At 45.2% G+C, this 24289-nt stretch overlaps 2 protein-coding genes across 2 annotated transcripts in view; one reads left to right on the top strand and one right to left on the bottom strand.

The window, feature by feature from the left end:
* The window catches only part of MAST4 (microtubule associated serine/threonine kinase family member 4), a gene marked incomplete at both ends in the record, with an annotated part of 287804 nt that extends 283549 nt beyond the window's left edge, over positions 1 to 4255 (top strand). Inside the window, 2 exons of the mRNA XM_079548763.1 lie at positions 237 to 1900; positions 2057 to 4255. Coding sequence (XP_079404889.1) covers positions 237 to 1900; positions 2057 to 4255 — 3863 coding nt within the window. The remainder of the gene's footprint in view (positions 1 to 236; positions 1901 to 2056) is intronic.
* A 4670-nt stretch (positions 4256 to 8925) lies between these two features.
* On the bottom strand, positions 8926 to 22258 carry CD180 (CD180 molecule; the record flags this gene model as incomplete). Its single annotated transcript, XM_079548283.1, is given in 6 exon segments — positions 8926 to 10651; positions 11318 to 11484; positions 15501 to 15665; positions 17773 to 17807; positions 17810 to 17837; positions 22193 to 22258. Coding segments are annotated over 6 exon segments (2187 nt in total).
* Between the last annotated feature and the right edge of the window lie 2031 nt (positions 22259 to 24289).

Below are 24289 nucleotides of genomic sequence, written 5' to 3'. Positions count from 1 at the left end.
CAAGAACTTGAAGTAAAGGAAACAGAGGGGAGGAAGGAGAAACACCAACATCCTGAAATAATGAGGTTTTTGAAGTTCAGTGACTCACTGTCTACCAAATCTTGGAACACTGTAGAAACAGACATCACATATTCTTTTAGAATCAGTGCACACACTGCTTATTTCTTTGCTGTTGGTCAGTATTCAGTTAATCTTGCTAATCTTATGTTTATTTTGTTTGCTTGTTCTTTTTGTAGGTACTAATTCTTCCCAGAGTAGCTCCCCTAGTTCAAGTGCTCCCAATTCTCCAGCTGGGTCAGGACACATAAGACCCAGCACTCTTCATGGCTTGGCCCCAAAGCTTAGCGGGCAAAGATACAGATCTGGAAGACGCAAATCAGCTGGCAGCATTCCTCTATCTCCTCTGGCAAGAACACCTTCCCCAACACCACAGCCCACATCACCTCAGAGATCTCCATCACCATTGCTAGGGCATTCAATTGGGAATACAAAAATAGCTCAGTCTTTTCCTAGCAAGATGCACTCCCCTCCAACTATTGTAAGACATATTGTTAGGCCAAAAAGTGCAGAACCACCACGATCTCCTCTCTTAAAGAGAGTCCAGTCAGAAGAGAAACTTGCACCCTCTTATGCTAGTGATAAGAAACACTTATGTTCACGAAAACATAGTCTTGAAGTGACTCAGGAAGAAGTGAATAGAGAATTGTCCCAGAGGGAAGTAACTCTTCAGAGCTTGGAGGAGAATGTATGTGATGTGCCATCACTCACACGAGTCAGACCTGCAGAGCAAGGCTGCTTGAAGCGTCCCATCTCCCGAAAACTAGGTAGGCAAGAATCCATTGATGAATTAGACAGAGAAAAGCTGAAGGTGAAGATAGTTATGAAAAAACAAGATTTTGCTGAAAAAGTGAATGCTGCTATACATGAACCTAGCACTGAACCAGAAAATCCCAATACCATAAGATTGGAAGAAAGGGACAAAAAAGCATTCCAAAAGGTATTAGAAAGATCAAATCCATTTGAAACAAAAATTGTTGCTTTAGAGACCCAACCAGCTGGAGGCATACTCAAAGACACTCTTCAAAAGAATGCAAACTTGAGATCAAACGACTGTAGTGCTTTAGATACACAGATGCTGTGTCATGGGTCTCCACTTAATGAAGTCAGTCATATTTCTTATGAGTTCAAAAGGATTTCCCCTCCATGTACACTGCAAGATATGCCACCTCAATCCTCTGACAGGATGCTAAATGGAAAGGGAGAAAACACAGATAAAAATGTTCCAACAAAAGAATTTGTCAAATATGAAAGATTAGATGGTAAACTTGCAAATATTGATTATCTTAGAAAGAAAATGTCTTTTGAAGAAAAAGATGAGAGTGTCTGCCCAGTGCTAAAACCCAAACTGACATCGAATGTTCATGAAAGCCTTCAACTTAATGCAGTCAGGCCCATAAGCATTCAGCAAGATTCCACTACAGTTGCTGAAGGTAGAGCATTCATTAGCAGTGCACATGCTTCTCAGATGAGCTCAGTTTCTTTTGTTCCCCTGAAAACATTGAACAGTCGAACAGAAACAAGTATGGAAAAATCATCTGTGATTTCTGCTGAGTCCCCAGTCAGAAAAAGTCCATCAGAATATAAACTTGACGGGAGGTCTGTTTCCTGTTTGAAGCCAATAGAAGGCACACTAGACATTGCTTTGCTTTCTGGACCACAGGCTTCGAAGACTGAGTTACCTTCGTGTGTACTGCCAGAAGGACAGAGCACCAGCAGTGATATGGGATCTCCTAAACCTTCAGTGCCACAGGGGAGTGGTGGAAAGTCAGAACTGGCCTCTCAGAAAGAGCATCTGTTAAGCCATTCAAAATCTAGCAAAGTTAACCTGCCAGAGGCTCAGGTTCTGCAAACAAGCAAAGTTAACCTGCCAGAGGCTCAGGTTCTGCAAACAAGCAAAGTTAACCTGCCAGAGGCTCAGGTTCTGCAAACAAGCAAAGTTAACCTGCCAGAGGCTCAGGTTCTGCAAACAAGCAAAGTTAACCTGCCAGAGGCTCAGGTTCTGCAAACAAGCAAGAGTTCTCCCAGTCCACCAGTCATCCCTATGGCTGCAGAAGTGGTGGCAGAGAAAAAAACTTCTAGTCCAGCTGCTAAAGTCAGCATTTCTATTACTGAAGCTGTTCAGAAGAAGGACAACTTTCCTTCAAAGGAAGACAGTTCAGTGGAGGTGAAGTCCTGTGTTACTCAAAGTCAGAGTGTGAAAAGTGCCCTAACATACTCTAAGCTTTCTACTATCCAAAGCACTCCTGAAAAACCTCTGAACAAAGAGAAGCACGTACAAAAGGAGTTGCCTGGCAGACAGCCAGCAGCCCAGAGAAATTGTGAGCCTATCTCTGCAAAGGTGGAGGTGATCAGGGAGTCAACTTTGAAGGTATCTGTCTCAGATATCCTGACAACAAGCTACTCCAAAGGCAGTGAAAAAAATTCTGCTGATCTTGCCATTCCACCTCAAATGCAAGGGAATTTGCAGGCAGCTGGTCCAAGGGCACACCCTAAGGATGGCAGAGATTCAGTAAAACAGCTAAGCAAGGAAGATGCTGTTGTTGCTAGCAGTTTTCTGGAAAGGGACATAACCAAGCAGAAAGTTCTCAGTGAGTCTAAGAAAATTATTGTAGAGTCAAAGAGTGAAAATCTATCCAAACCCTCAGTAGAATGTGATCCTAGAACTGAGAAGACTGCATTGGTGTCCCCTGTGCAGAAGGATAAAACCAAAGATTTGGGAAAGAAAGATCAGAAACAGGTCCCTGACATAAGGCTTCCAGCCACTGAGAGAGAGCAGTCCAGCCAAATTCCTCAGCAGCAACCTAGTGCTCCAGTGTCCCCTGCTGTGAGAGATGCTGTAAGCAAACGCTGTGCTGTAGATGTTCACACAGATATTCAAGACCACATGAAGCCTCCTACCACTGGTGTGGAAAGCAGTACTAATAAACTCAGGCCCGTCTCTGATATGAGTTCCTCTAAGTCTAAGCACTTGGATAAACAGACATTTTCACAGAAACCATGCACTCCAAACACAAAAGAAAAAGAAACAGTTGTTCAGATGTCTGCCAGCTCCCGGAAGGATGGTAAACATGCTGGTAAAAATGTGCCAGATTCCTCTTTTTTTGTATCGGGTTCTTTAAGAAAAATGAACAGTGAGCATACTAAATTTGAAAGGCCTGTGATTTCAGAGCATGGACTTGTATCCACTCTTCAAGTGAGCAGTATCACTCCTGATACAAAACCCAAATCATCTACTGTTGATTCAGGACCAACAGGCCCTGAGATTTCTAAGCAAATGCAAAAGCAAGAGGCAGCAGGCTTTGGGGATTCTGCTGATCAAAAGCTGTTTCACTTCAGCGAGAAACAAACTGTTTCTCCAAAGTTTTCCACTGTGAAAGACTGTCTCTTGCTGAACAAACAGGCAGACAGAAGCCCTAATAATCAGACAGCCTCTCCAGATAAAAGACCCGAAGGAAAAATATGCACCGATGCACTTTATGTTCAACATGACAATGGGAAAATGGAGCCTACCCTTTGCCTCACAAACTGTGACGTTAGAGCAAAAGGATCAGAAAAATCAACCTCAACTAGCAAATGCTCTCCAGATTCAAAAGGGAAGGGACAAATTAATCAAAAACAGCCTGAGAATGCAAGCAAACAAATTGCAATAAAACATATGCCAGCTGCCAGTGGGCAGAGTTCTTACCATGTGGCTGCTGTACCAGGAAAGCCACCAGCTTGTTCAGCCAATTTCTCTGAATGTAGACAAGAAGTATCTGCTTTGTCTTTGGCAAAGAGTGATGAATCTTCAGCAAAAATTAAAGTAGGCTCACTTGAGCTTCCTTCATTCAACTACAAGGAACAAGTTAAGAAAAGCACCTCTTCCACAGGAAATTCTAAGACAGAAATCACTAAAAGTGTGTCAATGATAACCTTGCACAGTGCTGCTGTTGTAGAAGCCCACCACTCTGCTTCAAACCTTGGAGGGAAACCTGGAAGTCAAGAAAAGTCTTCTGTTAATACTGTGGATGTAAAAGGAAAAGATGCTGCTCAGGCTCAGCAGTCTGCTTCAAGAAAACAAAATGTTGGTAAAGATTTAACTAGGTCAGTAACCACACCTGATCGTCCAAACGCACTTTCTAATGATAAAGACTCAGTCCGGCAGCGTCGAGGGAAAGAAGCTTTACGAAGCAATCCTTACAAAAAATTCTGTTGACTCTAATATGTGGCAAATAAAAATTCAACACTAACAGAAACAAAAACAATATATTTTGACTGTCTTGAAACCAGCACTGTGTAGTGTCTTTATGTGGCAAAGCTTTCATGTCACTGAAGAGGATGGGGATATATAGAGAAAGGACTTTTTACAAAATGCCTTCTCGATTGTAACCGGTAAAACTGTTACCATATAGTATTTGTACAAATATTCACTTACAGCTGGAAGCTGTAGAAGAAATAATTTCCTCTGTAAATACCTAGCATTGTGTTTGGGGATTGAATGTAGCATATATATGTTGCTGCTGATTGCATTGTTTACTCTCCCCTTTTTAAAAAATAGTTGCTTTGCCATTTATTTGCCATAAATATGAAAGTAAATTACTAAAAGTGAGACATGGCACAGACATGCACAAGCGTTGTCTGAAAGGAGGGCAAAAATCTACTACATTTTTACTTACAAAAAAAAATCCTAGCTAGAGTTAAAAATGGAAGGAAGAAATAAGTATGGTAACTTATCGTGAGTTTTTACATGTATTTTTAGTAATCACATTTTGATAGTACTATCTGGCTACCTGCTTCGCCACACCTAACACAAGGTGAAACTGCATCTGCCAATGGCACGAAGCCTGTCTTATAGAGTGGGGTGTGATTAAAGCGAAGGGAGGACTGCTTGGCTATCACAGAGTCTCTGGAAGACTCGTGTTCTCAGTTGGAATGGTAGTTGTGGTCTTTTCTGAGGGTCGCAGGATACACTCTGAGCAGATAAGGATGAGACTCTGAAGCACATGCTGTGTCCTTGGTTTCTGCTGCAATCCTCTCTTTGTTTCCGTGAGCTAGTTTTAAATTCGGGCCCTTACAGTTTGAGGCACAAGTTACAAGTACATGACTTCCAGGACTATTGTGTTCATCCCTAGTTTTTTTTTAATTAATTTAGAGAGTACGTTTTATCATAGCATATAGGTCTGCATAATTAGCTGTAGCTTTTTTTTCTATTTTATGGCTATTAAGGTAAAAAGGAAAGAAAAAGAAAAAAGCAGTTCCGTTGTCATAAAAAATTTTAGGACATCAGATACATTTTAATGCATAGCTGGGGCCTTATGTTGTAGACTTTAACTTGCTTTTTTTAGCAAGTAATTCTTGATTTCATGTTCATTTCTAAATGCATTGAGTAGCTCCATACATTTCATAACATAATCGTTTTATTTATATGCAAAAAAAAAGTAAATGTAATTATAAAAGAAACATTGTGTAACAAATGAACCTGTTGGAGCTATTTGGTGCTAGACTGTGACTGTCCTTTTACTTTTGCTAAGCCTTATTTAAATTTTGTATACTGTGGAACATGTAGATTTTGATCATTTTAGTGTGGAGGTATTCAGTTTTGAAGGATGAAAGATAGAATTTGAAACGTGCAAGAGCACTACAGAATATGCTTGTTGATACATGTTTTTAAGTGTTTGGGATCAACAGAGTGGGGGTTTGCTTATTTCTGTTCATGTAGCTAAACTAGAGCTAGGCCCCTAGCTGTTTCGTTGAGGCTTACAGATTGTCTTTCTGTCTCAAAAGCTAGAAACTTGTTCTTAAAAGCACAGTATAATCTTGACTTAGAGGTTTGTGTGACAACTGACAGTGTGCAGAATTCATTTCCTCCTGGGAGACGCTTTATTACACTAGTTAAGTTGGATTACAGCAGACTTGCTATGGAAAGATGAAATCACAAACTACAGTGTGATTTTTTTTTTTTTATGATGCATCAGAATATTCGTGCTGCCTTTTATGCATTCACAGAGGAGCTGGTTAGCAATGGGTAGTAATTTTGAGCAGCTTTGAAGGGAAAATGGTCTCAACATTTACAGTTCACCTGTGCTTTGGCAATTAATACAAACGAATGCTAATGCACTTCGATATAACATTTCTGTCTGGGAGGTATTTCCTAGTTTACAGTCTTCTGCATTTTTAAACTATCCTCTTGTTTCCTTTAAAGCACATCTAGTTATTTGTTTACAGTGTAACTTTATGTATATTTTGTATAGCTCATTATAACTTCTGACAAATAAGTTTGCATTTTGGAAGTGTAACAGTGCGTAAGCTTGTGTTTATGTAGTACTGTTTGTTGGTGTTTACCTATCAGTGAGCTGTTAGAGATCCTCCTACCTGTGTGCTGCTTGGGTCAGTCTTTTTGTGATTGTAGTTCTGGTGTGCTCCTTTGTAGACTTTCTGCTGTAGATTGCTCAGCTTCAAAAAAAGTATAAAAAAAAAAGAAAAAAAAAAAAGAAAAAAGAAAAAAGAAAAAGAAAAAAAAAGTGAAAGAGAGAGAGAAAACAAAGACTAAAAAAAAAAAAAAAAGTTAGGGTCTGTGCAATAAAGTGTTTGCAGTCTTATTTTCTCTGAGAAACTCCTTATGGATGTCATAATTGTTGTACATTGAATACAATTATTTATACTTATGCAGTTGCATAACATTGAAATAAAAATTCAGCATGAAACACTGTTTTGTTGGTACTTTCCCTTGAACTGTTTTCACTCCTGTAACTTTAACTTCAGGCACTTCCCTGTTGTCCTTGTGGGTGGATGGTCTTTTTTTTTTTTTTTTTCTGAGGCCAACTCAGTGCACTGCAAGCACATACGCAAAGAAGACTTTGAGTACTTCAGCCTTTTTCTTATCTTTGACGGCAGTGTTGCCCTCTGTATTTAATAAAAGATGGAGATTCTCTTTGGCCCCCCCTTTTGCTGTTAATGCATTAGTAAAAACATTTTTTTTATCTTTTACAGTGGTGGCCAGATACTGTACTTTCTCCTAATTTTCTCTCTGCATAACCTAGCAATATCCCTGTACTCTTCCCAGGTTGTCTGCCTCTTATTTCAAGGTGGTAAACACTCTTTTTCCCCCGAGCCTTAGCGATAGCTCCCTGTTCAGCCAGTTTGGTCTTTCTGTCAGCCCATCTTACAACATATAGGGATGCATTTTTAAGATATCCTGCATCTTTAAGATATCCTTCTACAAGAATATCCAGCCTTTCTGACACCTTCTGCCTTCGAGATTATCTCCCAAGGAACTCCCCCAACCAACGTCCTAATCAGCCCAAAGTCTGCTCTGCAGAAGTCCAAAGTAGTGGGTTTACTCACCCATCTTACACACAAACACATTCGCCATTTTGCCTTTCCAGTCAGCTTCAAGTTCTAACTGACAAGTCCAGAAGTGAGGCTAACCCATGATGCTGGGTGGTATTTCAGAAACAGGCAAAGCTTAACTCCCCTCTTTCTCTTTCCAGCTGAGTGACGTAATCAGAAAGTGAATACCAGCTCAACATGTAGTTTTCTCTTTAAGTCACTGATATTTGCAGATCTGCAGTCCATTCCTGCAGTGTTTTTTTTAGCATCTATTCCAGGCTATGAACCACACCATGCTCTATTCACTCCGCTATTTGTCTATTGCTTTCCTGACCCCAGAAATGCAGGAGGGAAATATCTGAAGCGGTAGGCTTCTCCTGAGGAGAGCCCAAGCTGGTATTCATGCTGGATTGTCAACGTAATTATTGGTGTGACTTGTTTAACCAGTCCAATTTACAGAAGACAGGAAAAGCTGCCTTGATTCCTGGGCTGCCTGGACTCCGTAGAGTCTGGGTTGTCCTCTGACAGCAGCCTGGTTTGGGTCAGTCTTTCAGGAAGTGCTTGCCTGTGGGGCTGGCAGCAAGTCAGCACTAGCAGGGAATGCCGTAAACAACACAGAGCTGTGAGAAGAGGCCTGCTGTTGCCCAGGATGTGCAAGTGTCCATGGGAAGATGTGTTTAAGATTTCAGAGGAATGCTTTTGGGACTGGAGCTGAAACTGAGTTTGTTGTTCCCAGTGCGAGTGTTCAAAGTGAGCTCTGCTTCCACCTCTCTCGGTGACCGCAGCATCTGGCCAAATGCAATTTGGAGCCTTGCTGTGGTCAGAGCGAGGCCACACATGGCTATGCCTGGGGAGAGTTGTCAGGCCATGCCTGTGCACTGCCATGGGACGGACAGTAAAGCTAAGGAGTGCTAAAGGTAATGTTATGAGATAGGCTTAGTGAGCAGGCATGGCAGCTGCTGCCGCTTGGCCAAACGCACATACTTTTACAATCAGAATTTAAAGAGAAGCATGATACAGGACGGTAGGTCTGCCCTGCCAGAGTCATCTTGAGACTATATGAATGTTGCTCCAGTCCACCACAGAAATTCATTTTTTTTAATTGAGCAACATACAGTACTGCCAACAAAAAACGCTGTTCTTCAAGTGCATCTGATTGGGAGTGAGAAGGGTGAGAGATCTGTTGTTCTATTGGGGGTGATGTGAATTCTTTTATATATTTTTGTTTTTAATTTCAAGAGAACTATGCTTTGTTCTTCAGCTCTTGGATCTCTCTCTTCTGTGGGTGCATTAGCCCTGTTAGCTGTGACAGCAGTGCTAGCATGCGAGATGAACTGGGGATTATCCTTAAAAGAAGTTAATTCATGTTAAAAACTCAGGTCACAATTTATTTTCCAGGTCCCATAGAAGATATTTTATTCTTTTTCTAAAAAATATAATGAAAATAGAGTATTATGATGGTTACATGAAATGCAGGCCACAAGCAAAAGCAGTAAATTGTCTTACGCTCTAATCCCCTTGCTGTACAACTGTTTGCACTGTGTGCTCACAATAAACTCAGATTTGCTGATAATTTTGCTTGAAATAGTGAGCACCCCAAATAGAGATGGCGACACAGCACAAAACAACTAGGACAGCTGCAATGATTCCTGCAGTGCTGATCCCACATGAGAGTGAGATTGTGGCTAACAGAGTCCCAGCTAGCGATTTGGGTTCAGAACATGTTGTTCCTTTGGAGTCTTCAATTTTATCCAGATGCTGCCTGTACCAGGTGATGAAACCAATATTGGAACAGGTGCATTCCAAGGGGTTGTAACTCAGATTGATTACGCTGCGGCCAGGCAGGGATTCTAGCTGGTCACGTGGTATAATATGGATCCTGTTGTAGGCAAAGTTGAGGTAGATGCTCTTGAGTTTTGAAAATACACCTGTGCTAAGTGCAGTAAACTTGTTGTGGCTCAGATCAACGTGCCGTAACTTCCCAAGGCTGTGGAAGGCTTGGTTATTCACTGCTGTCAGTTCACAGGATGATAAAATTAGCACCTCTAAATTGGATAGCTGTTGAAACACTTTGTCCTCGGCCATGATCCCTGACTCGAAAGTGTTTTGACTAAGGTCCAAGAGCACGAGATTTTCCAGGCCCTGAAACAGATGTTGAATGCTGGTATTAATGAAGGAAGAGGAAAGGTTCAGGACTTGCAAGAGATGAAGATTCTGGAAGGGACCCTGTGAAGTGCCAATGTGAAGATGAGTGAAAGCTATGTCCAGCAACTCCAGGCTTGTACCCTCCTTGAAAAACGTATCTTGGATATGGAGCTTTGTGTTGTGACTCAAATTTAGGTACTGAAGGCTACTCAAGCCACTTAGTGCTTTGCTGCAGCAGTCGAGGCTTTCAACATGACTGTGACTTAAATCAAGATGCCGGAGCTCTGCCAGACCTTCCAAACAGCCAGAGCCCAGCTGCAGTGCCTGCAGGTTCCCTTTGATGTGGAGATGGGTGAGGGATGGGAAGGTGGCAGAGCTGATGTTGCAGAGGTGCTGGAAGGAGTTGATGTTGAGAACTAACTCCCTGAGTGAACTCATCCCACTGATTCCAGGTGGTAAAGCACTGATGTGGGTGTGGGTTAGGTCCAACTTTCGGAGCCTCGTCATACAGTGAAACGTGGCAGCATTTAGGTTTTCGAAATGCTGTAGTTGCAGGTAGAGATCCTTGACAGAAATGTTGCAAAGGCCTTCTAAAACACCTGGAGTTATGTCAGGCTTCTTCTCCACATCACTGAATGTTCCTAGCCAAAGGGTCTGGGTAGTGGAGTTCCGTATTCCTGCAAGGATCCCAGGGATGTCAGCACAGCCCCCAAAGTCCAAGCTGTAGAAGTGGGATTGGAGTGCTCCAGGTTCAATGTGTAAAATGTCATTGCCTTTAAATATTAGAGTCATATTACTGGTCTTCTGCAAAATGCTGACATCTTCTGCTGTGATTACTCTTATATGGTTCATTTGAAAGTCAAGATGTTTGAGGTTTTTAGTTGGAAAGTTGGGAGGGAGCTGCAGTGAAGAGATGTGGTTGCTGCCCAAGATGAGAGTGTCCAACCTGTCCAGATTTGTCATTGGAATAAAGGATATCATGCTTATTCCTGTCTGTGTCAATACAAGCTCCCTCAGGGACTGAGGACCAGCAAATGCTGTGTCAGATAGGAACATGAGCAGATTTCCAGTCAGCACAATGGTCTGCAACCGCCTGTTGTTGTGAAAGGCATTTTCATACACCCAGTTGATCTGACACCTTGAAAGGGCAATAGAAACCAGCATTACTGTAAAGCCCTCACTTAATAAGTGATATCTTAGGCTGCATAACGTGTGTAAAGTCATGACCAGTTGTCTGCAGTGGGATACAAGTGTCCTTCCTTTTCAGTGATGCTTGCCTGGTATTTGTAAGCTCACATTTAAGTGTAGCAACCTAAGTAGGAATCTGCACTGCAGTGTAATGAAATGAAAATCTCTTGTTGGTAGAAAGTGTTGGGCACTTATAAAGACCAAACTGGTCTTTCCCTGGACTTTAGGGAAGAATGTTTTTAGAAAAAGTACACACACACACACACACACAAAGGCAACAACAACAAAACCAAAACAAACAAACAAACAAAAAACAAAACCCAAAACACCTGTTCTAATGACTTTACTGGTATTGGCAACAGTATATATGGAAAATACACATTTCACCACTGCCTAGCAGATGACTGTTACTGAAGGAGAAGCCTGGATGTTGCTCAAGAAGATCAATCTGCTTAGCAAAATAATTCAGCAGTCACCTGTAAGTGCAGCTGGTAGCTTCCCCGTGAAGGCAGGGGAGCTGCTGCTGGCTTGCTCCAGAAGCTGCCAGCTAAGGGGAAGAGTGGGGGAGGGGAGGCTGAGCAAGGTGATGCGTAGAAGTGAGAACGCTCTCCCATACCTCGTCAGGTCCAAGTAGAGTAGAGATTCCAGCCCAGAGAAGGTTGAGTTCTGGAGGGATGGGAGCATGTTGAAGCTGAAGTCAAGGATTTCTGTTGTGACAGGTAGACTTCCAGGAATCTCCCTCAGTCCTAAACCTTCACAGCTATAGCTTTTATTCATTGTGATCTGAGGAGAACATTACAGTGGAAGTCCAAGAAGTATGTACTGTTAATGTAAACTGGAAACTGGTAGTTTTTAAAAAATTAAAAAAAAAAAAAAAAAAAAAACCTTTAAAAAAATAAACAAATTTGAATTTAAAAATGTGGCAGTAGGACCCTGTAAAATACCAGCATGGGCTTGAAATACACAAGACCTAGCATTCTGTGGAGTGAGCTTTCAAAACGAGTACCTCACACCTTGTTCTAATTCAAAGTGTCTCATGTGCAGTACTTTCTTACCATAATTAACACATTTGAGAAGTGTTTACTGTTCTGGATACATCATTAATCCCTAAGAGTAGTAGTTTTTAAACAAGTAGCTTAAAGTTCTGTATTTCTAACAAAGGTTAGTCTTGGAGAAGTCTTACAGGAAATCTTGCAGGAAGGAAGTAGAAAAGAGCAGACCCCAGGAATGTTTCCAGAAAGAACAGGTCCAAATTATCTTGATTCCAGCTGTGGTTATTGCAAGGGAAGAGCTAGACAGAAATCATACCTGATAGGCCAAGCCTTTAAAATCCTATCAGGGCTTTTCAGTTTAAGCAAAAATGAAGCCGTCTGTGTGTGGAGAAGGGCATCCCGTGAACAACAGGGAAGCTCATTAAACAGGACTAGCCTGCCTTTCTCTGCTGCCCACTTGAGAGTGAGCAGCTGGAGCAGGGACTACTGCAGGACCCCACCCTGTAGTCTGAGGCTGGGCTAAAGGGCAACCTCCAAGGAGTCCTGCTGGTGCTGGCCATGCCCAGTGGGCCTGCAGGATAGGGGCAGGGTCACAGGGTCATTCATGCCTGCACCTCCCAGCTAAGGTCAGCCTTGTGTCGCCACATTCTTCCCACAAGCTGTCAGGCTGTCACCAGCAGCATGCAGGGAGCCTTACAGGAGCATACAGTGCTGTGCATGCAGCCTGTCAGCGAGGAGGAGGAAATGACAGGTGTGTGCCCCGTGGACGTGGTAGAATCATGAGGCTCTGCTGGTGCCCTGGGAAGGGTGTGCAGTGGCCAAACCATGTCTCTGTGACCTGGAAGCTGAAGAGGTGGTGAAAGCTGGAGCAGGGAGAATGAATCATAGAATCATAGAATCACAAGGTTGGAAAGGACTTACAAGATCACTTGGTCCAACCATCCTATTTGCATTACTGCCACAAGCCTCTAATCCATATATTGTAGCTCCTCACCCAGATGCCTCCTGAACACTGCCTAGGACGGCGATTCCACCACCTCCCTGGGCAGCCATTCCAGTGCCTGACCACTCTCTGAAAGAAGTTTTTCCTTATGTCTAATCTAAATCTCCCCTGGCACAACTTGTAGCCATTTCCTTTGATTCTGTTTGTTGCCTGGGAGAAAAGGCCAACCCCATCCTCATCACAGCCTGCCTTCAAGAAGTTGCAGAATACAATGAGGTCTCCCCTGAGCCTCCTCTTCTCCAGACTGAACAATCCCAGCTCCTTCAGCTACTCCTCCTAGGATTTGTGCTCCAGACCCCTCACCAGTTCCGTTGCCCTTCTCTGGACACACTCCAGGGCCTCAATGTCTTTCTTGTAGTGAGGGGCCCAAAACTGAACACAGTACTCGAGGTGTGGCCTCACCAGAGCTGAGCACAGGGGGATGATCACCTCCCTGCTCCTGCTGGCCACACCATTTCTAATGCAGGCCAGGATGCCGTTGGCCCTTTTGGCCACCTGGGCACACTGTCTGCTCACATTCAGCCGAGTATCAACCAACACCCCCAGGTCCCTTTCCTCTTCACACTCATCCAGCCACTTGTTCCCAAGCCTGTAGCACTGCATGGGGTTGTTGTGCCCAAAGTGCAAGATCTGGCACTTGGCCTTGTTGAACCTCATCCCATTTACCTCAGTCCAGCAATTCAGCCTGTCCAGACCCCTCTGAAGGGCTTCCCTACCCTCGGGCAGATTGATGCTACCTCCCAACTTGGTGTCCTCCGCAAACTTACTGAGGATAAACTCAATCCCCTTATTTAGGTCATCAGTAAAGATACCAAAAAAATTGGCCCCAGTAATGACCCCTGGGGGATACCACTTGTAACAGGTCACCAGCTGGACTTTACTACTTGCTGAGCACAGCACTCTAGCCAGTTCTTTACCCAGGGAAGAGTATACTGGTCCAGGCCACAGGCAGACAGTTTCTACAGGATAATACTGTGAGAAACCATATCAAAGTCTTTGCTGAAGTCTAGGTACACTGTATTAACAAGCTTTCCCTCACCTACCGCTCTGATCACTCAGTCATAGAGATGAGGTTGGTCAAGCACGACCTGCCTTTCATGAACCAGTGCTGGCTGGATCTGATCCCCTGGAATCCATGCATATGCTGTGCGATCTCACCCAAAATGATTTGCCTCACAACTTCCCCTGGTACAGAGGTCAGGTTGACAGGCCTGTAGCTCCCTGGATCATCCGTATGGCCCTTCTTGTAGATGTGAGTCACATCAGCAAGCCTCCAATCCTCTGGGATCTCTCCAGATAACCAGGATCACTGACAGATGGTGGAAAGCAGCTTGATACCTCTCTCAGCACCCTATGTTGGAGCCTGTCTGGTCAACTTACTTATGATAGTGAAGATAGAGGAGGAGCTCTCTGTCTCTATCTGAATCAATGGGAGTGTATTCTGCGTTCCATGCCAAATGGGATCCCAGATGATGTTCATGGCAGTCAGAGGATGTACAGAGAGAATGGTTTCTTCCTCCCTTCTTAGTGCAGCCAACACAAGGAACACCTTTGACACTGTCAGAGAGATGGAGCACCGGAACAGGCTGCCCAGAGAGGTTGTGGAGTCTCCTTCTGTGGAGATATTCAAGACCCACCTGGATGCCTTCCTGTGCAACCTACTGTAGGGAACCTGCTTTAGCAGGGGTTTGCAATAGATGATCTCCAGAGTTCCCCTCCAACCCCAACAATCCTCTGATTCTGTGACTTTGTAACACCTGTTCCTTAGGGGAGCCGGGGAGCATCGGGGGGAAGCTGGCTGGGAGAGGAGGTTGGAGCAGCAGTGTGATGCTGGCCATGCCTCCATCAACCCTTGAAGCCCTGCGGCCTGCCTGGGGCCTGGTATGTGGGTGGAGATGGAGGTAAGAGACATACCCAAGCAGTGCTGGTATCTATGGAAACAGCAAAATGTAAACGTGGAAAACATAACACTTTCCATAACAGCAGGTGACGCATGGAGCTTCCCACTGCAACATACAGTTTAGAGAGATAAAGAACACCTTGCTGTTGCTACAGGGATGAGCAATGCCTGTGTTCCACCATAATGCAGTGAGTTTGCTTCCTGCCCATGCTGCAGGGCAGACAGCAGGGCAAGGGGAGCCAGGGAGCAGCTGCCTCTGTGGCATCCCACTGTGCCACTCATGCACCTGTGTGAAGACTTCAGTAAGGGATTTGCTTCTGACCCCATCTGTGCAGGGAAAAGTGCTGTTGTTCATGGAGCTGTATACCTGAACAAACAAAATCTTTGCCTTCCACCACCCTACCCATCTCCCACTTTAAAAATACAAAGTTAAAGCTTTGAAGACCAGCCTTTGCCTTGGCTCTACGAAAACTCTCTGCTTTCTCACTGTCCTCCTGGGACACAGCACTTCTGAGCAGCACACGAAGACATCTCTCTCACGCTGCGCACCAGGTGCTGGCTGGCTGGAAAGCATAGCTCACAGGAGACACAGTATTGAACCCAGCCTCCTTCTGGCTCTGCTGTCTGCTGAAGATCCCCTTGAGCACTATGTTATCCTCCACTTCTTGGGAGACCTAGAGTTGTGCTGCAGCGTGGCTGCAAAGAGGAGGAGGAGAAGGGAAGGAAACAAGTGCCACCAGGCACATGTCCCAGTGTCCATTTACGGCTCTGACAGAAGCCCCCAGATGCAAGGAAACCTCTTGGTGACCTGAAGCTCTTGGGTGCCAGCAGATGAGCTCCGGTCAGATCCTGCCACCAACACACACAGTCTCTGTCCTGGCAGAGACCAGTGACTAGCACTCACCTCAGAGCAGGTTGCATCCATTATGTGGGTGGCTCTGCAGCTGGCACAGGCAAGCACAGTGGCAATCAGAAGGCAGGAGCTGCACACCATGTCTGAGTGGGGTTGGGAGGCTGCCAGGGTCTTCTCTCGGAGAAAGTAGGACGGGGCGATGGAGGTTGGACAAGTCTGGCTGAAAGGAAGTTGTAAGGAAAAGTTGTGTTTGGTTAACCTCCTGGTCTCAGTGTGAGTGTGGCAGTAGTTTCCGACAGAAAGAGGAACTTCCCCACTTTAAGTATAGTCAAATGACTGTGCACTTATGTTTATCTGGGGCAGAACAGATTTTAAAAACAGAAAGTGAGGAAAAGGCCTTTTTTTTTTGCTTATGCAGAACAAATATCTTCATTAAGTACAGTGGAGTTGTTATCTATGAGTGAAGAACTGGGAGGAGCAAGGAAAGGGAAACAAGAATGCAGTATCACACGTGAAGAGTAAAGTGCAAGAGAAAGTCTGAGTCACATGAAAATCAGTGTGCCACTTGCGAAATTACGGAATTTGTAAGGCAACTAAAATGCAGGCACAGTTTTATTGCAAAGAGGGTTAATGATGAGAATGGCTTCTCTTCTTAGAAATAAAGCTGAAAAACAAAAGCTGAGTCTGGAAGAAATGCTTGACTGTATTTAGGCTAAGAGGTAGGTTAGGTTACGACTGAATTTTGGGAGTGAAACAATACTTCAAACCGCCCTAGGATGGGCATGTGTGCAGCTCCTGCAGGTGAGAGGAAATCCAGGCCTGGTGCTTGCCACCAGCACAGCATGGCTGTGTGCTCAGTCTGGCCACCTGGCCTGCCAAACATGGATTTATTTATATTTCTTTCTTTTCATTGGCTGAGTCATTTGTGTGGTAACTTGGTCTCAGCAGGCCAAGCCCAGTAGCCTGCGTGCTGAGGAGTGGTTTTGTAAAGAAGCAGAATGAGCAGTGCTGGGCTGCTGGGAGCACCTGTGTGCTGCACAGAGCCTCCCAGCAGCCAGCTGCTTCAGCACGCAGTGGCATGAGACGAGAGAGATTCTAAGTAAGAGCAAAGCAGACACAGCCTGGGCAGTAGCAGGAGCAAGAGCTGGTGCATCTGTCAAGTGTTGCCCAAATCACAGCTGTGCTTGTCTCTGGAACTGGGTGATGGCAGGTGGGCCATCAACATACAGGAACACTGCCTAGAATCCAGTGTAGAGCAAAGTCAATACTGCATCTCTGTATAAACTCTTTGCATACCCGTATCAAGCACAAGCACACCTATCACAGCCCTGCAGCTGTATTTGTTTGCTGATAGGATGATCTGTGCTTATCTGATAGAGCTATATTTTTTGTTGCTGTTTCTGCAGTTGTACTTAATTCATGAAATTTAAAAGCAAACATTCTCTGAATGGCAGTCTGGAAAGCTCACTGGTATCTCCTCCCTGCCTTTCCCTGCCAGCTCCACATTCGCTGGAAATCCTGCTCCCTCTGCCAGCCAGCAGCAGAAAGTTCAGAGGAACTTGTTCATGATGTTCGCTACTTGTTCTCTTCCTGTGCTCCAAGGCTTTTCCTGGCTGGCAGCAGCTATGGCTTGCACCCTTTTGGGAGGCCATGAGAATGTCTGGCATGGATGCCTCCACAAAATCACCCACACCAGAAAGCTCTGCTCTAAGAAGAATTGGTTGTTCTGGAAGAAAAGTCCCCTAAATTAGGAGGAGAGACCAGTCAAAATGAATCCAGTTTCTCCCTGCTGTGCAAACCTGTTCTTATGTGTTGTGTAATTCATGTATCATTAGTATAGAAATAACTGCAGTGATTTACTTTTTTGTGAGGAAACACTAAGGGTTTTGTTGCAGATAATCCCAGGGTCTGCCTCTGTTATGGGCAATGAGGGTTTAACTGTTGAAGTGAAATTGGAGGTCTGGTGCTCACTGCTCATCCAGGAGCTGGGGAGCACAGAAGATATCAGAGGTGTCTGAGCTGTTGCCTGAGCACCTGTCAGGTTAATTCCACTCTCTGTGCTCATAAGAGGCTGCTGTCCCCTCCCAAGCATCCTCCTTTTTGTAATTTTACATCTTCTACAGAGGTAGTCACTTCTGACAGTGGGGGATTTGATAGCGTGCAGACTCAGGAGCTGATAGCTGGTGCTGGATGCTGAGCACCTCACGGCTGAGCCGGCTGCCTGCTCTGCGCCACCCTTCCCGCAGCCCCAAACCATTCTAATCTATTTTCTGCGCCAGACAGAAAAGCAGCTTGCAAGACTCACCAGCAGTCAGTGACTCACCCCAGTGTGTGCCCACGTCCCCACTTCGTGTTGCGTTCTGGCCTGTCCCCTGTTGGTGCTGTCAGCTTGGCCAGCGTGGCATGGCCACGGACATTGCGTCAGCACAGGCTGTTATCAGGGTGCAGGAGTGCTGGGACAGTGGCCCAAGTCCCGCTGTGGGCAGAGAGCCCGTGTCTGTTTGCCATCCCAGAGCCTCTCTGGGATGCAGGCCTGGGGGTTACTCAGTGTGGGTAACCAAATCCATCCCACTAGCCCACCGAATGTTAACAGGATGAGAACTGTGTCAACTCTCTGGGTCTTCCACAGCTGTGAATAAGAAGGGATTTGCAAAACAGAGCAGTGGGGCTTCCAAAATCTGTGTATGCAGGATCGAAATACTAGAACAATTTTTGTTCATTTCCTTCAAGAATGGATTTACAGATTTTTCTTGTTTGTAGTTTTCCTTCCTAATGCAGAGATATACACGCTTGAATGATTTCTTTACTTCTGGGTGCAGGTGGTGGGCTGCATCAGGCCAGTGTGTGTTCCTGCAGCTGCAGCACGCTGCCCAATAACCCCTCTGTGCTGAGCTCTGCCACCCCTCCTTGGAGGAGCATCAACATGCCAATTTGCTCTCTGACACTGATGTTAGTGCTGAAAGCACATCACAGTTTCAGCCTGCAGTTTCCATGGCTAGAAGTAACCATCTGCATGGGTAACTACACTGGTTGGCATCCCATGGCAGAGGGAGAGAACTGGACCAGGACTACAACTTCAGCACTCTGTAAAGAAATGTCCCAAATGTGTAAAGGAAGAGTTCCTTTCCTGCCATCTCTGTGGACAATTTGTTCTCTCGTGGGCTTTATCTGAGGCAGCTTTCAAAAGGAGTTGTGGCACTGAGTGCCTACAGGTGTGCTCACCTGGGATCTGTTCCTGCAGGGCCCTGGGACCAGCATGCTTTTGGGGGAGATCGGTGCCAATTTGTTATTGTGCACAGTGAACAAAGCCTCAGCTGATGTTTGAATCTTGTTAGGGGCTCTGGGGACACCGGGCTTCCTGGCCCTGTGCCTGCATCCTGTGTTCACTGTGTATCAGCCAGGAAACCAGTGCTGGCCGTGGCAAGGACGTGCGATGCCGCGTGAAGTCCTGCAAACAAATGAAAACTAAAAATAGTCAGGACAAAGTGCTAGAAAATTGCTGATGGGAGTTGGAGATCAACTAATTACAGACATTTTGTACGTTCCACTTCAAAGGGAGATGCCTCCTATACTCTCCCTGCAGATACTGTTCCTGTTTAATATCTGCTGTTGTGTTAAACTCAAGCATCTTGTGATTTTTCAAAAAATTCATTCAGGAAGTGAGATCTGAGATCCTGTTACTCTTTGAAACAGCTGTTAGGTTACTCCCTACCCCAGAAAAGAATGTCCATTCCTTGCTCAGCCCAGTGTGCTCAGTTCCCATGCACTGTATTAGTAATATATGGCCAACATAAAATGCAAATTTCAATGATTAATAACAAGCCATTCTGCCCACCTTCCAAACTTGTCTTTTCCTCGTGTGGTGGCTATGGGAGCTGATACGTTGAGGCTAAATGTAGAACTTTTGGCACAGGCTTTTTCAAATGACAAAAGCGCATTGCAAAAGGAAGTCCTGTAGATAGTTGATGCGAATTGCCGTTTATAGAGCTCCAGTAAGAGAGGAAAGGCACCTCCTGTGGGTCTTCAGGCCAGAGGAACTGGCTGGGAGAGTGTGTGGTTGGAGGTGCGCCATGCTGTTGTATATGTCTGGCAAACGAGTGGCCTCGGTGTGGCCACATGTGCTGAGAAATGGCCAGCTGCAGCTCCTAGAGCTGCAAGAAACCCAAAACCACTGCAGCAAGGAGGGAAAGCTTCGGTGCAGTGTAGATTTGGCTACACTTGCCAGAGTGTCATGTGGTCTGAGATTGTATCCCTGGATGTTTTTGCCTGCTTCAATCCACTTCTTTACTATCCGTGTCCATGCTGAGAAATACAACGCTGTGGTCATGACTGCCTGTTCCAGCTGGGAACACACTTATAGCCTAATATCATTTTGGCACCTTCTGTTATCCTTTCCACTCCTCACAGATGTATTTGCCGTTATTGCCGAATGTGATCCTTGCAGATCTGGTCTGCTTCTGATAAAATAGAATGATTTCATGCTAAACTCTGCATTTTGTTCTCAGAGTGGCTGCGTCTGGACGATGCACATGAGCTGGGTGCTGTAGCTTAGAAAGGGGGGGATGCTCTTACTGCCCATGCTGAGTAAGGACCAAAGATGGGCTAGTATTGCAGCCCATCACACAGGCTGCTAGTGCTGCAGCACTTACCCACAAGCAGCATTTTGGCTGCATGTGAGCTGCTAGTGGAGTCATGTTTCCTGCTCAGAAACAAAACTCCACCTGAAGGAGTGATCAAAACAGGTGCTGGCACTGCAGTCCATCTCAGTGCTCTGCTGATGAGTTGGGCATGCACAGCCCAGTGCAGCTGGGCCACTTTGCATGCTTGTAGGGAAGCAAGGGCTGTAAAACCTGGGTGGGAATGCATCTCTGCCAATCTTCCTCCTGCATGGGATGTGCTTTGTTTCTCCATTAGAGAGGTGTGTGTCTTGAAGACACGCCAGGGCTGCAGGATTGGCCCTACACTTCAGGCAGCTCCTGAAGTCCCTTCATGCTGCTGCTGCATGGCTGTGAGAGGGAGGACAGTATCTTACTCTGTACTGTTTTTCTGCCCTGACAGTAAGCAGTGCAGGCAATAACACTGCACAGATGGTCTTTTGTACTCAGGTGGAAATAAATCTTTGGAGGAGGAAGGTGGTGTGAACAATGGCAGGAAAGGAAATGCCCATGTTTCAGACAAGATTTCCGAAACCCTCCTCCCAGGTTGTCCCCACTGGATTTCAGCTGCCTGGGCAGCGTGTACAGCTGCATGTTTCTTCCTGCCAGTCCCAATTTTGTGTTGCCCTGTGAGAAGCCATGATGTCCAGAGGGCTCAGGGCTGCCTGGAGGGTATGCGAAGGAGCTGTGGTTGGCACCAGATAGAGAAGGTTGCTCACTGCCACAGCTGAGTACCCAGTGGAGCTGCCCTGTGCTTGCTTTCCACCTGCATGTTGGTGTGGTTTCTCCAAGGAGACTGTCGTGCCAGTGGTCAAGTAGCGTGCACTGCTGGCTTGTGGATGTCCAATGCAGCTCACTTTTTTTTTATCAGACCTCTTCAGCCTGAAGGATATAGTATTCTCCTAGGTGGTTTAAGTGGTGGTAACAACGCAAAGCCAAAGGATGTGTCCTTGATGCTGAAATCCACTTATCTCCCCTCTCTCTCAGGATATGGATTAAAAAGACTTTAAAGATAAACTCTGTTATGAAAGGCAAAGGGTAAAAAGTGGAGCCTGGATAAACAGGAGAATAAATCGCTCTGTACAGTAGGATAGGGGGAGTGATTATTATTGTAAAATGTAACTCATAGGTTTAATACCGTGTACTTACTTTGTATTTGTGATTGAGAGCGCTGCTTATCTAAACTGGAAATTGAAAGATAAGGACACGTCTGAGATGTGTAGTACAGATGTTCTGTCCAGTTTGTAAGCACTCAAAAATGGGTGCAGACATGCTTGAAATAAGCTGCAAAATAAGCAGAGGGAACAATGGGATGTAGATGAGGAAAACCCAACAGCTTCTCAGCAAGGCACAGGCTGCCGTTGTAAATTAATGGCGAAGGCAGAGGGCTGCCAAGAGTGAAGCGGCTCTCTGGAAGGACATCTGAAGTGGAGCTCTGTGGGACAAAGCATGGAGCACTACCCTGCCCCAAACCTTTCTGTGAGTGTCGTCAAGCTGGTTCAGGCAGGAACCACATAAATGTCATAACTGTTTGTCAGAAATCTGATGGAATGCATTTTTTTTCTGTTGGCTTTGTGCAAAGTTTTTTTGTTTGTTTGTTTGTTTGTTTGTTTTATTCAAACCTGCAACTTGGAGCCAGACTCTGGGAGAGAAGGGACTAATAAACTCCTGCTGATGGGAACCAAACCCGCAGTTGGCACACGCACCCAGGAAGCGTGCTGCCAACATTTTCTACATCTTTTGTCTCTTTTCACGGCCATTTGCTCCCACTCTGCTGCTGACTTCCACGAGATGGAGCTATTTTAACACGGGTTACGATGAGCTCCTTGAGAGAGTGGGCGGCAGGGGAGAGCTGCGCACTGCTGCGTTTCATTTCCATGACAATATTTCTAAACCGGTTAGGCTCTTACGAAAAATTATGATTGAAAAAGTATACATTTATATGCTGCTGGAGCTCAGTGTGCTCGATGTTCAGTTTGCTAGGCTGAATCGTCAAGAGGCTTTCTGGTAATTACCCCATGCACGCTTCTGCTAGAGGGCATGTGTGTGTAGAGCATCTTTAGTCCACGCTAGGGCTCACGAACCTACCTGTGCGATGGTGGCCCTTTCGTGCGGCATTTCTGCCCTTTTCAATTCACGGGAATCTCTCTCCATGTCTCTTCTTCTCCCCGCTCCCCCTCTGCTTTGCCTCCATTGGCCCCGTTGCCCACTGAGCATCACTTCTGAAGCAAAGCGACATAGACACAGCTATCCCATGATGTTCCCTGTCCCTCATGGCATGACCTGTCCTTTGAACAAGTCATACCCAGATCCAAGCTCCATGTGCCCAGTCTTTCAGACACACCCTTGTAGACTCCATCAGCAGCAGCTCAGGGAGACATTACCCTCTGGGGTTTCTACAAGAATTGCCACAATGAGGGACTGGGTTATATGTGATATTCACAGTACTTTAAAGGAGGATATCCTGAAAATATTCTGCTTGTGTTGCAAGCTGTTTTGTGATGATGGCAGTGCATCTCTCTGCAGAAGGGATATAGGCTGTATCTCTATGACAAGACATCACTGGCCATGTCTGCTGGCCCTTCATGGCAACAACAAGTGCTCCAAACTGCAGCAGGGTTCCCTGCCTCCTGCTGGGTTCTGGTGCTGCCACAGTGATGTAAGTGTGGGTGAGTGAGATCAGGTAGGGGGCTGCTGCTGCTGGCTCCACTAATGGTGTACCTGTCCAAGTTCCCCTGTAAAATCACAGTTTACAATAGGAGCATAGATGTCCTTTTCTTTTCCCCCAGTGTTCATTAGCATTCCCTCCCCAAGCCAAATTTTCCAGTAAAGAAGACTACTCTGGAGGAGATCTCAGGAGCTGCCCAGCAGAGGGGTGTTCCCTTTCCAGGTAGTCCTGAGGAAAAACGAGATCTCTGGCACACTGCAGGCACACAAGTGCAACACCGCTGTGATTTCAGTGTCTTTACCTGGAGGCCATCCCGGAGGCTGAAGAACACAGACCTTGGCTTGGAGGCCGGAACAGAAATCAGCAACCTCATGCTTAGGGAGCTCTGAGCTGTGGGCATTGAAGTTCTCTTACCCTTCTCCCCAGTGAAGCCCATGAATGTCACCTTCCCTGTTCATCTGCTGGCCAGAACAGCAGTGAGGTGAGTGGTGGCTATTGCCAAACATCAGTGCCATGGGTATTTGTTCTTTCTATGTGAGAAGAAAGAAACATTAAGAGAAGCTTACAAGCCACAGAGTAAATATTTCTGTTTGAAATACCTGGGCTAGGAATTACTTGGATTTCCATGAGTTTCGCATGACTGGGGTGTGGGTGATTTAGGCTAGTGATTATTCAAGATACAGGGTGTGATTGAGTTTTTAGGATTTGAAACCATTAAACTGCTTGTGAAGTGGGTATTTAATTTCTCTTCAGTTTTAACTCATTCTTTGTAAATGTTAAAGCTACAAATTATCATGCTTTTGGTCTGTGGCACAGGAGAACCTGTGTTCATTTTCTCCCACCTTGGCTCAGATTAACCACTTTCCTCAAGCACTCCTCATGACACATAAAATGTGACTTTTCCTTTCCAAGCAGTTCACACAGCCATGTGCATGCGCACACAGGCAGGCATGTGTGTTTCGTAACAGGTTGCTGCACAGTGAGTCAGAGCTGAAATATTAAGCCATAGCACATGGTTGACATCTGGAATTCATCCGCAAGATTTTGTCATTTGAATAATGAAAGCCTCAGCTTGCTACTCTCTTCCCTCCAGGATGTAGCTACACTTTCTGCATCTATAGCTCATAAAAACAGAGGTAAAAGCCTTTACTGGCCCTGTTGGTGTTGCTTGATCAATGTAGGCAACATGTTTTGTTGAAGCCCACTTAAAAACACACGTGTTCAGAGTGTTTAGCAGACATATCTTTCTCAACAAAGACCCGGCTTTCCTCATCTTTGGATTTAAAATGATTGCTTACCATGAGAATATCTTAAAATTGCACATTTCTTTTCCCCAGTAAGAGCCTGTGCTTGCTCAGAGCACAAGCAGTCACCTGTTAGCTGGTAAATTTGGATAAGAATTGCAGACAGATTGCACTGGTGTTTGAATCTAATTAATTACATTAATTCCTTCAGATGAATGTCTCTCATTTGGCAGGTTTTAGAGCAAGATTAAAGTATTCTGGTTTTCACTGTGA

Source organism: Tetrao urogallus (genome assembly GCF_951394365.1).
Source record: "Tetrao urogallus genome assembly, chromosome: Z".
In the NCBI taxonomy this organism is placed as follows: Eukaryota; Metazoa; Chordata; class Aves; order Galliformes; family Phasianidae; genus Tetrao; species Tetrao urogallus.
Note: the sequence above shows the minus strand (reverse complement) of the source record. Positions and strands in the feature narration are given on the sequence as shown.